Below are 16,102 nucleotides of genomic sequence, written 5' to 3' on the forward strand. Positions count from 1 at the left end.
AACAGTTTTCAAGTTCATAAAAGGTTGTAACAAGGAGGTGGGAGAAACATTGTTCTTTGTAACCTCTGAGGACAGGACAAGAGACAATGGGCTTAAATTGCAGCAAGGGCAGTTTAGGTTGGACATCAGCAGGGTAGTTAAGCACTGGAACAAATTCCCTAGGCAGATTGTGGAATCTCCCAGGATGGAGATTTTTAAGAGCAGGTGAGACAGACACTTGTCAGGGATGTTGTAGATAATACTTGGCCCTGCCATGAGTGCAGGGGACTAGACTAGATGACCTCTCGAGGTCTCTTTCAGTTCTACGATTCTATGCTTGTTATGTAAATTAAATTAACAAGACATGGTGTTTTCAGGACCCCTTAGCATACAATTATTCAGCCTAACGAACAGCTGCATATTTATGGTGGTCTTTTCAAGTTGCCACAGAGTTGTGTTCCAGAATCTCAGCCTTCCTTAAAAAAAATTAAGCCTCTAGCCCTCATGGTTGTGAAGAACACCTTCCAAACATGAACTGAGTGTTGGTATGGTAGTGATGTTGCCTGAAACAATAGCTTTCTTAAGGCAAACCCATATAGCTGTGGGACAAATACTATCTTGTGCGACAAGGACAGAGATGGCGCCATACAGTCATCATCCCTCAGGCAATCACGTGTGTTGGTATCTGCCCCTACTCCAGGCACTGGGCATCAGATTGTGGAGCTAGCACTGGCTGAAGTGTTGCCAGCACCCTTCCCATTTACCCAGCATCCCACTACTTTTCCTCCCTCTCCTCCCAGCTTCCCCTGTCACTGCAATGGAGTAAGTGATGAGTGACCAGAATTTACCTGCCTGCTCCTTTCTCTCTGGCTCCTATCCCATCACAGCACACTAGACAAAGATCCAAGAGAGATGGCTCAGAGGTATCAGCACAGGTGAAATGAACACAGGTGTGACAGAATGTACCCTGAATTCACACCCTACACACTATTGTAATAATCTTTGTACAAAGTATGCCTTATAAGGTATTGTTTGAAAACTCAAGTTACTGATCAGTATCGTCCTGATAAAAATATGTGTGGCAACATTGTAGGTTAATGCCATAAGTGGAATCTTATAACGTATTAACACATGTTCCAAACTGAGATTGGCAAACAGGTCTGTCTCAGACAAAGGAATGTGTGCTCTGCTTTATTTACTGCTTAAATGCAAATTGAGTCAAGCAGCAAGGGATGCAAAGGAAGCTCTAACAGGTGGGGGGGAAAAAAGCAGCAAGGAACATCCTTCCCCCCCATAGACTTTGTCTCCTGGTAACCGACTGGAAAGGTTTTTCAAGAAAGAGACTGAAAATTACAAAAAGGAGGGAGAAACACCACGAGCCACCCCCCTCTCTTCCCATTGCTTCACTGCACCCAAAGGGATAAAGGACACAGCTGATGGACTAGGGGGAGTGGTCCTAACCTCACAAGTTTGGTCAGTAAGACTGCTGAAAACAAGGGCGGGGAGCCCAAAACAACACACAACAACCACCTCTGCTTTGATTTTAATGTAGTTTGTTAAGTTAGATAAAATGCAACAGGTGCCTTTCTTGTAACCGTTTCTGACTTTTATGCCTCACTACTTGTACTCACTTAAAATATCTATGTAATTAATAAACTTGTTATATTGTTTTATCTACTCCAGAGGGTTTAAATTGAAGTGTTCGAGAAACTCCATTTGGAGTGGCACATTGTGTGCCTATTGTTCCTTTTAAAGGAAATAACAGACCTAATATAGCTTGTATAGTCCAGGAGAGGGCTGGGCAGTACAGGACATAGATTTCCCCCCAGAAATGTAAGACTGGGGGTGTGTTAGGGTCACCCTGCAGCATCACCCCTTCCTGGGGATCTACAAGGCTGGTGAGAGCCAAAGTGTAACCCAAGTGTGATTGGCAGGCTGCAGTTACACAGAGACACTCAGGGTGTGGCTTGTATAAAGGAAGGCTGTTTCTGAGCGACCCAGGTGGGAGCTACTGCTGCAAAGCACCCAACATTGCAGGGCAGGGTAATGCAGCTGCACAGAAGTCTGAATTGTACTCTGGTATGTCACAACAGGTATTTGAATACCAAGGCATGCCCTTCTATACCAGTCACACCAGTAAACATCTTCACACAGGTGCATTAGCCAAGCCAAGCAGTGAGCAAGCTCCACAAGCGCACTCACATCCAACCCACACTATTTGAAAGTCCCGCAGACACTTACTGGGAAGCTGAAGCATTTGAGCTGTCTCCTCTCCCAGACAAACCTATCCAGCAGCTTGTAGGTCTTGATCTTGGTCTCCAGGGTGATAGTGAGCAGCATGGAGCTCTTCACGTTACTCAAGTCCATGCAGACCTTCTCTGTGGAGGGATAGCTCAGCCGCGCTGGCAGCACAACCACATAGTTCCTTGAGCAGGGAGAGAGAAAGAATCAGAGGGAAGGATTTAACCATGTGTGTTGCTTTTAAAACATTCCCAGGGAATCAAGTTCTCTGATTGAGCAATAAACTGTACCAACCTAGCTGGCTGCTTGTTAACTTAGAGTTGCTTTATGCAGAAGCTTCCTTCCCTGGCAGAGAAGACAGGCTGAGTTTCTCTCCCCCACCATGCTCCCTCAGTTTCTCCTTCCTGGGGATCTACAGGAGGTAGTCAGATACACCACAGCAACACTTTCTGGCAGCCTCCACAGGGAGACACACCCACCCCTCACTGGGGGAAGCTTGGAAAATCTCTACTATCTCTCAAGGGGGATTGACACTGCCTTTGTCAGTTTTGGTTTCTGCTTTCCAAAGAAGCAGCCCTTTACCAGATTCTGTCACCTTCTGTGACATCACAATAGTCTCCCTGGCTACTGGTGGTAATGTTGCACTACATGAATGTCTTATAGAGCTGATGTACCTTGGTTAACTTTCTCTGTGCAACCATCTTCCATTATCTCGGTCCTTCTCAGTGAAGAAACACAAGGACTGGACAGAGGGAGAGATATGGGAAACCAAACACAAAGAAAACCATCTCCAGCTGGGACTCAGTCCTACACCCTGCAATTCTTTGCCTAAGAAGTTACCTGCCCTTTGTGACACCCTAACTATCTCCCTAGCAACAGCCAGTGGTGTCACAAAGGATGATATCTCGTGAAGAGACAGATGGGGAGGTTAGAGGGGCTGGTGTCAATATGAAAATTTCACCTCCACTTTGGAGGTGTAAAGAACAAGGGAAGGGAGAGAAATGCCAGGAATCAAGGAACAAGAGACCCCAGACCTGGTCTTATAACTCAACTGATTTAGTCAGCGAGTCTCCACCCAGCACTGACACCAGACTTCCAACAGCTTTCTCTGTCCCCCCACATGCTGAACCATAAAAAAGCTCCAAGTTCTTCTCTCACCTGCCTCCCCCCATCTTACTCCACTTAGGGGGTCTTGGAAAACCTGCTTTTATTTCTCTGCTCCCTACAGACTCCCTCACAGCATTCACAACTGCACCTCCAGTCACTTGTTCCTTCCTCCAACAAACTGTCCCTCCTCCACCTACCCATTCTCCCCCTCCAACCAAGTACCATACCTGATCCCTCATATCTAACCAATTGCCTGCTTCCCTGACTGTGTCAATTGATATTCCCTCTTTCCCATCTGCCAACCATTATCATCATACCCACCCCTACCCATCACCCTCAAAAATTTGTCCCAACCTCCTTACTCCTACTTCTCATCTCCTCCCCAACAATCTGCCCCCTCAATCTACCCTGGGCATTTCTAATGCCTCTAGCCACCAAAGTGCCCTCCACTTCCCACCACAGCAACTTGCTTCTTCCTCCCAACCCCTTGCCCTCTTCCTCTCCACAGTCAAAGAGCTGGAGCCAATCCCTAACCCCACAGTGACTTACGGGACAGGGTCATCCATGACAGCAGATTGGAGGAGTAGGGCCAGGGTGCTGAGAAGAAGCCACATCTCCTGCCACAAGCGACACCCCAAAGTGAGCTACCTGGAAGCCTCTGAGTAGGATTCAAGTTGAGGGTGGGGGAGAGAGAGGAACAGAGTTTAAGCTGCTTTCTCTCTGGCTCTCAGTTTATGTGGTACCGGCCTTATATCCTCATTCTGTCAGAGGTGTGACTCTAAAGAAGACTTCTTGCCTAGTCACATATGGAAGACAATCCACCAATCAAGGGCTGGAGAAGGGAGGGTGGGGAGTTCAGATTTAACCTGTGAAAGGAGCTTATTCTGGACTGGAATGGAGATGAACGAGTTCTGGAAAGCTGGAAAAACCACTTAAACTCAGGCCTTTTCTCTCTGAATTTGCCAGAACTAAAGAGTATATACATTATGTGTATAAGTACAGTATGCACAGTGTGTGTGAGTGAAAAAGAGCTCATATGTACTGTGACAGACCCAGACCAGTGGGGTACAGGAGTCTGGTAGAGTGCAAATATATTGGTCACTGGTTGAGTAGTTTTCTGTTCCCTGAGTGACCAGAGCAGGGGCTGCACTAAAGTAATCAGGAACCTGCTAGAACCAATTAAGGCAGACAGGCTGATTAGAACACCTGCAGCCAATCAAGGCAGGCTAATCTGGGCACCTGGGTTTAAAAAGGAGCTCACTTCAGTTTGTGGTGGGCATGTGAGGAGCTGGGAGTGAGAGACTTAAGGAGCTGAGAGGGAGTGGGAGTGGGAGTGGGAGTGGGAGTACTGCTGGAGGACCAAGAAGTACAAGCTTTATCAGACATCAGGAGGAAGGTTCTCTGGTGAGGCTAAAGAAGGTATTTGGAGCAGGCCATGGGGAAGTAGCCCAGGGAGTTGTAGCTGTCATGCAGCTGTTACAGGAGCACTATAGACAGCTGTGATCCACAGGGTCCTGGGCTGGAACCTGGAGTAGAGGGTGGGCCTGGATTTCCCTCCCAACTCCTGATCAGACACAGGAGGAGTTGACCCAGACTGTGGGTTCCACCAGAGGGGAAGATCACTGAGGTGAGCAAATCTGCCAGTAAGTGCAGGACCCACCAAGGTAGAGGAGGAACTTTGTCACAGTACATAGAGTAACACTGGCTGCAGAGAACTAGTTAAGTTCCCACTCCTAATCAACATATAAAAAAAATACACAAGTTTGTCAATGCAGCAAATACTCCCTGCACTAGAGGATTAAAAATTAAATACATGAGCCACCCAATGTAACATCACTCCCAGATTATAGCTTCCTAAGCAGTGAGGCAAACAACCTTGCCTCAAACCAAACAATGCTGAAGGTATTTAACCAACACCTAAAGCAACAATATATGAATCACCTGAAAGAACAAATTAAGAACAGTTAAAAAGCCAGATTGCTACAGAGCCCTGCAGAGAATTATCATACCAGGGTTGTATTTACACTAGCAAACTTTATAGCCAGAATTCACCTCTTGTGCAGCTCAACCAATAGGAACAACAGCTGCCAACACCTGTAGCATAGGCAGGACTCAGACAGTTTTGCCCCCTGTCGTCTAACACTGTTCTGAGCAGACATACAGTTGAGCTCTGTCTAGATGCCATATATCCACCTTCTGTCTGTAGAATGGAAGCTGTAATGTCATTGCCATTACTGGTGGAGCTGCACTGGTAGAGAGTTATGAGTATGTTTGCTAGTATAGACAAGACTTAGCAGACTGCCTGTAGCTCCTGTATGGCCCATCCAGCTGACAGCTAGGACCCTCTGCTTAGGAAGTACACAGCTGGCAGAAACTAGGCAAAGATACTAGCGCTCCTAAGGGACTGTATTAAAGCACATTTGGAGTTTCTAGGCCAAACCATTTTTGAGATAAGATGGGACATCAACTCTGTTGGAAAATAGCTATACAGTGAGATCATCCCAATATTAGGAGTCTAGTATCTCCCAAACACCTTAACTGATTTCCCTCAGACTTTCAAGGGGAAAAGATCAATCCCAGCCTAAGCTCATAATTGTGGCAAGTGGATCACAATTCTGGTGTGGGTGCACTTATAAGGTTGTAGGGAGAAAGACTAATGGAAATGTTGCCTCTGCTTTACCTCTGTGGTAGCAACTAGCATCTCTTCATAATACGTGTGTACTGTATGGTAAGTGTGAGAAAGTGCTACGTGCCTGCTTTAAAATTAACCTGCATACCTTTATGAGCAAGGAAAGGATAATATAATGGAGGAGGACAGGATTATGTACAAAGTATCTAGTTCTCAAGCAGCTGACAGATGACAAATCTAGCCAAGGGAAAGTACCAAATGGAATGGCTCAGTTCAAATGAGAGAAATTGCAAAAGAATTTGCATAGAGATGACATGTGCAACTGAGAAATCCTTCCATTGTTCTGAGTAACGTGTTTCTGCAACTGATCTACAGAATAGAATATATGGACTTCTTTGCTTATTTAAGTTGAGGAGATAAAAATCAAATGATATTTTTATTGCTGTATTCAGGTTAAATCACCTGCATCCAGTGCATCGGCATGAAAGTTTGCTGCAATAATCTGAGCTGTTTGCATCCCTTAGTTTGTGTACTTTCAATATGTTTTTATATCCGATCACACAGTTTCTTATGTTCTTTGGCCCAGTCACCGGGAAGCTTCTCTTTCAATGCAGTTTGCTCACATCTAATGAACTCAATGAGACATGTGAATGGCTTCCAAAATTAAATCCCTACCCCTAAGCCTTGGGCATCCTATGTCAGCAAAAACTTCTTTTCCTCCTCTCATCATGATGGGGCCCAAGTAAAGGTTTTAGAGGAAGGGGAGGGGTCCTTGTGCGACATTGAGATGTGGCAGCTTGCCAACATTCTCACTGCACATTCCAGCCAAGAGGAAGTCACAGTCCTCAAAGTAAAGCTGAAAATTCATGCACCACACCTGCTGCTGAATAACACTCAATTATAGCTGGGTTCCTGCACTCCAGAGAGGTAAAATATGCAAGGGAGACAAGTGGATCCAGTTCATGGGTTCAGTTGTTACTGTTGTAAAGTACAACTGTTCTGAAAGCCACCAACGCCTCTCATGAGGTCCTGACACACTAGCCCAGTATGTGCAATGATCTCCCCTCCTTCAGTGTCTTGGCTTGTCCGTTCTTCTTCCTTCAGTCTCCCTCTCTGTCCTTTCTTGAGCCAGAAATCAAAGGTTGACTCTCTTGATCCTTACAGCTAAAGTGCTCATCAGAAACTTGGCCTGCCTCAGTGCAACAGCCTCCCTTCTGAACCACTGCCCCAAAATGAAGGGTTTCATTTCCCACGCTCAGAACCGCCTGAGCAATCCGTCCCCTCAACATGGGCCCCGACTCAAACTGCTGTACTAGTGGTGAAAATCATCCCTCTCTATGTACATTGTTTGATTTTCCCTCACAGATTAGTATCTTCTGAAATTCTTAGCACAGTCTGCAAAAATACCAGGAAGGTCTGATTTAAGTGATTTCCTTTGTTTCAATTTGGGTGCATGGATTTGGCATTCAGATTCCTAGAAAATTAGAGTTGCTTATGAAGTCACACATCCTTTCTGTCCCAGGAGTCCTATGAAGGATTGTTTCCCTGTTCACCAGGGCTATGTTCAGTCCTAGTTTTATAATTTAAGCAGTAGTGTTTCCACCATGTCCCTTGCAAAGACTATTCCACAATGTAATATTAAGCTGTGGCAGTTCTACATCAGGCTCTCAGGTCTGGAAAGTGCAGTTCAGGATCAAGGGACACTGGCAGAGCTGTGTGGAGAGCCCAGGACTGGGATATAGGGGGCTACAAGGTAGGACTAAGGGGCATTGGCAGAGCTGTGTGGGGAGCCCAGAACTGGAATAGCAGGGGGGTTGCAGGGCAGGACTGAGGGGCACAGGCAGAGCTGTGGGGGGAGAATCTATAAAGCAATATTATTGCCTCTCAGCTGAGCTATCAGTATCTTACTTTAACAAGAAATGTATGTTATGCAAGAAGGGGAGATAGGGAAATTCTCAAGTATCTGAAAGCTGTTAACTTCGGGGAGGGAGAGGAAATGTTTAGGGTGGAGGACTAGGTGAAACTGAGGAAAGGGGGGAAATTTCAGGGTGGATCTCAGGATATCCTTGCTCACAGGAAGATTGCTTAGCTGTATTAGGCAGTAGCATCCTCCCCCCACAGGAGAAGCTCCATAGTTTGGGACATGTAAAACAAGGACTAGATGAAGCCCTGGAGCAGAGTGTAGGGAACAAACCTGCACTGGCCAGGAGAGAAAGAAGTGGAGGAAGGAGAAGTGGTGACCTAATTCATTTTTACCAGCTCTATAATTACTGAGCATGTCACTTCTACCTCTAGAGAGACAAGGTGGGCGAGGTAATATCTTTTATTAAACTAACTTCCGTTGGTGAAAGAGACCAGCTTTCAAGCCACACAGAGCTCCTCTTCAGTGCACAGCCTTGAGGAGGTTATGGAGAAATGACGGATCATGAGGAGCACTTTGAGGGCCAAATCTAGAAGAGACACCATGGCTGCTTATGGCAGGCCTGACTCTCAAAAAACAGTGATAAGGGAAAATCTGATAGGTGCAAAACCCTTGGCAGCACAAGATTTGCAAACCTGTTATTTTGCATTCTGAAAGACAGAATCTAGACTGAGTTCTTGAACTATTTTTGCTTTAACGCCTCACCTCCTCCCTTCACTTATAAAATATTTTTCTTCCTAAATGGAAGTCTCTGCTCTTCATTAGGGGTATAGAACCCCCCAGGCCTCACAAAAGCTACACTGGTGCAAGTGGATGCCTTTGCCATTATTCTGCCATTAGAATTTATCTCGCCCTGCTCCATTTTTCACCCTCCTTTTTCCAGTAGAATTTCTCTCTCTCTCAGGGCAGGTCTACACTAAGGGCGGGGGTCGAACTAGGGTACGCAAGTTCAGCTACGTGAATAGCGTAGCTGAACGCGAAGTATCCTAGTTCGAACTACTTACCTGTCCAGACGTCGTGGGATCGAAGTCCACGGCTCCAAGGTCGACTCCACCACCGCCGTTTGCAGTGGTGGAGTACCGGAGTCGACCGGAGCGCGCGGGGAGTTTGAACTATCGCGTCTTGATTAGACGCGATAGTTCGAATTCCGAGAAGTCGAACTCACCGCGTCAACCCGGCAGGTATGTGTAGACTAGCCCTAACTCTGCTTCATACTTCAGTCCTGACTTTCCAAACAGTTTCCCTTTCTGCTCCTTTTCTCACAGTTGCTCCTAAGCAGAACATGAGCACAATAAAATAACAATTAAAGACAAATTTTTAAACCCACAGGGTTCAAGCATATGGGGCGACTCTAGGCACCAGCAAACCAAGCACCTGCTTGGGGCAGCCCATTTGCAGGGGCGGCATGGGAGCTGAGAACCATCAGGGGGCTCTGGGAGCTGTAGTTCCTTGGTTAGCTCCCTGCCTATAGAGCCAGCCCTGGAGCAGGGAAAGAACTACACTTCCAAGCATTCCCTTGGTCACTACCAACTGGAAAGGAAGGCGGGGGACCTCATGCGGCAGCGTGCTGAGTGCTGTGAATGGCAGGGAGACCATATTTTAACATTAAAAAAACAGGACACTCCAGGGGGAGGGAAGCCCCAGCCTGCCACCATCCACTCCCTGCCACCCACAGAAACCTGAACCCATCCAACCCCCCCCCCCGCTCCCTGTCCCCTGATCACCCCCTCCCGGGACCCCTGCCCCTAACTGCCCCCCAAGACCTCACTCCCTATCTAAGCGCCACTGCTCCTTGTCCCCTGATTGCTCCCTCCCGAGACCCCTGCCCCTAACTCCCCCCCAGGACCCCATCCCCACCTGTCCCCTGACAAACCCCTGGGACTCCCATGCCTATCCAACCGCTGCCTGTCCCCTGACTGCCCCCTTGAGCTCTGACCCATCTAACCCGCCCTTCTCCCTGTCCCTTGACTGCCCCCTGGAACTCCCTATCCCTTCTCCAACCCCCCAGCCCCCTTACCGAGCCACTCAGACCAGCGTGTCTGGCTCCGCGCAGCTCCAGACACGCTGCTGCATACATGCTGTCGTGCTCCCCCACAGAGCCCACAGCCGCTCCCCCGCCCCCCCACACACACACACACCCAGCACCTGCCTTCCAGATTTAAACACCTCAAAATTCAGGAGTGCTCAAGCTCAGTTTGGGCAGCTGTTACTTCATTTCTCCCAAATCAAATATACTGATCCACTGTAACTTGCTATAGAAAAAGTAGGATAAAATTGAGCAAGAAATGCTTCTCAGTGGTTTTTAGGACTGGAATTGCTATTTTCAACAGCTATTGCCTTTTTGTTTGTTTGTTTGTTTGTTTGTTTGTTTGTTTAAAAGGAAGACAATGATATTGCATTGTCAAATTCCCCATAGAAAGAAAGAGTGGACCAAAAAGCACCTCAATTTTTCCTCATTTATGGAGGACAGTCTTATAATATGCATCCAGATATCCTCCAGTCACACAAGCTGAAAATTGTTCCACTTTACTGCAGCTCTGTAACCATATGGGAACCAATCCTGTCTGTTTTGTGCACATCCAAAATTCCTGCTGAATGACCCTCCCTGGGAGCGAGTTACCAGTGACCCAGGGCTGCAGTGGTAGGAGGGTGCAGGTGGTGCGGGGGAGGGAGGATAGCCCAGGGCTGGGGTGGCAGGAGGTGTGTGTGTGAGAGCACTGGGGGGGGGGACGGGAGGAGCCCAGCGCTGGGGTGGCAGGGGTGGGGAGGACACTGGTGGGGAACGGGGAAGCCTAGCGCTGGGGCGGCAGGGGGTGTGGATGGGGAGGGAGAGCCCAGGGCTGGGGCAACATGAGGGTGTGGGGGGGGAGCCCCGGGCTGGGACGGGGGGGCAGCCACATTTTTTTTTTGCTTGGGGCGGCAAAAAACCTAGAGCCGGCCCTGTCAAGCATGTTAGCCAATGCATATAGGTTATATACACGCACACACAAACCATATTAATAGGCATTATGCAGATGGTACTAATATAATGTGTGTGTGTGTGTGCGCGCGCTGGCTAAACATGATAAATTGCACTATGCTTATTCTTGCTCATTTATGCTAAGACATATACCCCACAACGCCCAGGGACAAGTATAGGTCAGCAGCTTTGCTTAGGCATGGGAATAAGCAAGTGTAGACAAGCCCTTAGGAAAATACAGAAGCTGTCAAAGGCTAGATGGATGAGTGTTATGAAACAAAGGTACAAGGTGGTAAGGAAATAATGTACAGTGTATAAATGCTTTGTATTAAGGAGTATCTTCATGCCTTTTAACATTTCAAATTTAATATTCAAAACAAAAGATGGGAAAGTACAGGGAGGCACCAAAGACAAAACTGGCACAGGCTGGCTAGTTAAACTTTAAGTGACATGAAAATTGCTCTGTTACTTGTAAACTGCCATTAGATAAAAAATGGCTAATTTAATGGGCCATTTGAGAAGCACACCTTCTGTGTAAGGTGAACAAAATACGCTGCATTTCCTGGAAAGGATTGTTGACGTATTAACGCCTTCTTTCCTGTACTGTATTGCTTTATCCTTAGACATTACATTTGGCTGAGCTTGGTTATTTGGTCTCTTGAACATTCTTAACAATGAACTGCAACTATAGTCAATTAGTTGGCTATACCTTTTCATCAATAAGTGGGTTCGCAATTAGGCAAAAACTCGCTCGACATAGATACAGCCAGACTAAAGATACACAAATCAAAGCTGTGCCATTAACCTTGAGGGCTGAGGTGACAGTTATAGGTAGCTTGTTTTCACACCCCAACGATTTCCTTGCTTGGGTGATGCAATGCTACATCTGTTACCTCTCCCTGGGCTGGATTGCATAATAAGGTTATCAGTACCTGGAGGGAGACTTAACCTCTGTGATGAGGGAGCTGGTCAAACTAGAGGAATCAACTGACTAACAGGTTGGTTTGGTTTTCAGAGATGGCAGCTGGAGCATCATCCTAGTTTAACTGGTTTTACTATCTCCAGCAGACAAGAGCTCACACAGCTCAAGATGTTTTGATCCTCCTAGATCTCCCCAGGAAATGCCAGAGGGAAACTGTTTTCTCTTGAGTTACCCAAAGAAATCTGAAAGTTAATCCAAGGATGGCCTAACACAGATGGGACAGAAGGGAGGTTGGTAAATGCTTCCTGTGAGAATAATCCTTCCCCTCAGTACTGCCCTGAAGTGCCACTGTGGAATACCCAGTGGAGATAAGCCAGAGAACAGCTAGACTGGTGGTATTGCTTTAGATTATCTCTGGCAGTCAGCTTCCCTCGAGCTATAAGTCATTAGCCATTTGCTCAAGAAATCACATCCGGATTTCGATTATCTCATCTTCCTATCACTAACTTCTTCTTTTGGAGAAAGTTATTGAAAAGTTGGGGCAAGACATCTTGAGTACTGTCTGAAGGCTTCAGTCAGAATTTCATTGTGGGCATCTGTAAACCAGCAGGCAAACACCAATCTGAAAGGTAGAATAAAGTTCCCAACAACCATCTAATCCAAAGTCCTTTTTCAGGGCTGGCTTTAATTTAAAACAAGAATTCCAAAACCAAAGTAAGTAAATTCCAAACAACCACCCAGGGCTTTCCCAACATCTGCCCACTGGGAGGGTCAGGATACTCACTTCCTGGCTAGTATAGCCACACGCTTCCATGGCCCTATGTCTCTCCTATTTGCTATCTGCCTAAAAGGCAGGAAGCCTATTAACTGGTTTGCTGAAGGTCACATGACTAGAAGCAAGCATTTGACCTGCAACTACAACCCCCTATTTTAAATTGCTCAAGAGACACACTGGGGTGTGCTCACATGCTCTGAGGTCCTGTCCTCTTTTATATGATGGCAGAGAGGTTGCATTGGTCTCTGGCTGCTGAGCTGCAGATTGGCTTTCTTTGCCAATTTGATCTAAGTACCTATCTGGCCTCCATTACTGTATTTATCTAAGTTTCTCACAATCTTTCATGTATTTATCCTTGTGACACCCCTCAGAGACAGGGCAGTGCTATTATTCTATTGCACAGATGGGGAACTGAGGGCCAGTGCCTGATGACCATGGTGCATGCTGGAAGTATGTGTAACCCCCAAGGAGATGACCTAGATTCCTGGAGCTCTGTCTGCTGGCAGCTCAGCGAGGAGGAGCCAAGGCAAACTCAGAGTCTGCCCGGAAACCAATAGGGAGTGAGATGCCCCTCCTAGGGAGTTCAGAAGAGCGGAGAAGCCATTTTGGAGGGGCTGGAGCCAGCCAGGGCCAGGGCAGGACTGGCTGTGTGGGGAGCTGGGGAGTCCCAGGCCTGCAAGCAGGGTTCCCTCTGAGAACTGGCCTTTAGGGACCTGACAGCAGATCCCTCAGCTGGGTTTTCCTTCCCCACGGATGTTTCCCAATTGGTAGCGTTTGCTGAGAAATTTCCCCAGCCAGGCTGGGTTCACCTCCAGCTCCCCTGGTGAGACCAGTCCCCACATGGTCAGCTCTGCTAGTCCAGGGCTGCTGCCTGCGGAGTCAGTGACTGGAGGCTGGGCGAGGAGGCTACAGTTTGGATATTAGTGTAGTTGTATAACCTACACCTTGAGCCCTGCACCCCTTTGTGATGAGGGAAGATCCTGGCACCAATGCAGCCTGATTCCTGCTTGAGGAGGATCCCTGTCAGCAGACAGCCCCTCTGCAGTGACTGAGGAGTGCAGAGTCATCTTCAAACCTGAAGATCATTCATGGAGTTTGTGAGTGCACCAGCTTTTAGTTAGTTAGTCAGGGAATTTGTTTTGGGGACCCCCTACTCCCTGAACTGTGTCCTCAAGCCAGGAAGTGAGGGTTTGAGGATTTTATAACCTGCTGCTTATTACACCTGTGGAGGGATTCGCCACCTCCTCCCACTTGTGGGTTTTATGGGCTGTACTGAACCCAGTCAGCCACACTGCTAAACCACTGCAGAGAATTTTATAGGTCATCAAGGGCCCCAGCAAAGCACGCGTACCAACAGGACACTAATTTTTCACTTGTTAAATCAAGTCACGGGTATTTTCAGTGTGGGCACCGGTGACCCTAAAAATAGTATTTCATCCTGTTTTTGTTGCCTGTTTAATATAATTGTGTTGAATATATTTTAGGTGTTGTGTTATTTCTTGGAAGTCTCCAACTATCTGGCAAGTAAGTGGGAATTACTCTATAGTTAGAATTTTCCTCCCAAGCTGCCCTGGTGACCTGCCAGGAAGGAGCGAGGGGGGTGGAGGCACTGCCAAATAATTTCATTGCAAAAAAGAAAAGAAACTCACCCTGCTGAGTGGATGGCGGGATCCAAAAGAACCCAGACCTGTCCATCAGAACCTGTAAGCGGATTGGCATTAAAGGAGGTAACCAGGTGGAGAGGGGCGCTACATATGCAAAATGGACACCTAGATAAGACTTGAACTCCTGTAGACCTCAGTTGCACAGAACTAGTTTGTGTACCGGGGACTCTGAAATATATTGGCTAAGGCAGCATGACCATGTCTCCATCTAGTTGCTGGTTCCTGTGCAGATAAATCAGAGCATGGTCCAGTAAGTTATGGTAGAGACAAAAAGCACTCAGGTACTATAGAAGTGGGTGCATTTCAAACACCTGGAAACCAATTCTTCACCTCCTGCACAGAATAAGAGTTCAAAGATTCCCCCTACAGTTTCATTTGGGAGCTGTTCTTCACTTCCTTCCCTGTGTTGCTTATCATCATTCGGGTAGAGTGACTCTCTTGATCTATGCCTCAGAAATAGCTGCATTTTAGGGATGAGTGTGATCCCTGGACAGTAGAGTTGGTCATATACTGCAGAAAAAAGTCCACAGGTATTCACTCAAATTTAAACCACCAATTTGGTTTTGTCGTGGCTAGGGCTGTTTGGTGTTTGCTTGCCAGGGAAGTCAGAGCAAGTGAGTTTATTTGCCTGAGTGCTTGCAGAAAGCTTGCACAGTGGAATATGCACATCAGAAGTGCCAAGGTTGCATCATAACTTCTTTTTAAAGGGGGCTCTTTCTAAGTCCTCTAAAATCAACATGCTTAGTCAGATTTCTTGAAATTTATTGAGCCTCAGGAGGGTGCAGGGTAGGGTTAATGAGCCAAATTTGAAGACATCTCATCTAGAGGGTTGCAGAAATATAAGGCCTGAAAAAAATAGCCATTAAAAAAAAAAGTTTACCTAGCTTTTTGTAACTGTTGTTCTTCGAGATGTGTAGCTCATGTCGATTCTATTCTAGGTGTGTGCACCCCCATGTGCACAATCGTCGGAGATTTTTGCCTTAGTGGTATCCGTAGGGCCGGCTGTGGTGCCCCCTTGAGTGCCATGCTCATGTGCTGGTATATTAGGTACCGCCAACCTTACGCCCTCTCAATTCCTTCTTGTCAGCAACTCTGACAAAGGGGCAGGAGGGCAGGTAATGGAATGCACATGAGCAACACATCTCGGAGAACAACAGTCACGAAAAGGTAGGAAACCGTTTTTTCTTCGTCAAGTGCTTGCTCATGTCGATTCCATTCTAGGTGACTCACAAGCAATATCCTCGGAGGTGGGATTACAGCTCATGGTCTTGCAGCTTGCAGCTCTGCTCTACTGAAGCCAGCATCGTCCCAGGCCTGCTGGGTTAAGTGCATAATGGGACATGAACGTCTGGACAGACAACCGGGTGGCCGCCCTACAGATGTTCTGGACACTTGGGTTAGGAAAGCTGCTGAAGAGGCTTGCGCCCTGGTTGAATGGGTGGTTACGATCACTGGAGGAGGCACCGTTGCCTGATTGTAGCAGCAGCGAATGCAGGCAGTGATCCAAGAAGAAATTCTTTGAGCAGACACAGGACAACCTTTCATCCTGTCAGCCACTGCGACGAACAATTGCGTCAACTTGCAGAATGTCTTGGTCCTTTCAGTGTAGAAAGCTAGCACCCTCCTGACATCTAGGGAACGCAACCTGCGCTCCTCCTCCAACTTATGCGGCTTTGGAAAAAAGACAGGTAAGTAAACGTCCTGGCCTGTATGAAACTACAAGACCACCTTGGGCAGGAAAGCCGGGTGTGGCCGCAGCTGGACCTTGTCTTTGTAAAACACCATACAGGGCAGTTCTGAGGTAAGGGCCCTAATCTCAGAGAGCCTGTGGACAGATGTTATTGCAACCAAGAATGTGACCTTCCAAGAAAGGAGGAGGAGAGAGCAGGAAGCCAGAGGCTCGAA

The 16,102-nt window shown here is 47.2% G+C and overlaps 1 protein-coding gene across 5 annotated transcripts in view; it reads right to left on the bottom strand.

Moving 5' to 3' along the window:
• Positions 1-4,071, bottom strand: part of LOC120404372 (alpha-2-macroglobulin-like protein 1) — a 34,836-nt gene extending 30,765 nt beyond the window's left edge. Inside the window, exons 1-2 of one of the 5 annotated variants that reach the window (XM_039536776.1) lie at positions 3,877-4,071; positions 2,221-2,404 (exon numbers count right to left, since the gene is read on the bottom strand). In XM_039536776.1, the coding sequence (XP_039392710.1) occupies positions 2,221-2,404; positions 3,877-3,941 (249 nt within the window). In that variant the 5' untranslated portion in view covers positions 3,942-4,071. Of the gene's footprint in view, positions 1-2,220; positions 2,405-2,514; positions 2,788-2,894; positions 3,048-3,378; positions 3,408-3,876 lie in introns of those variants that run through there. The other 4 variants (XM_039536783.1, XM_039536794.1, XM_039536813.1 and 1 more) reach the window with 4 other exon arrangements.
• Positions 4,072-16,102: the final 12,031 nt, after the last annotated feature.

This window comes from Mauremys reevesii, linkage group 1, assembly GCF_016161935.1.
Source record: "Mauremys reevesii isolate NIE-2019 linkage group 1, ASM1616193v1, whole genome shotgun sequence".
NCBI lineage: Eukaryota > Metazoa > Chordata > Testudines > Geoemydidae > Mauremys > Mauremys reevesii.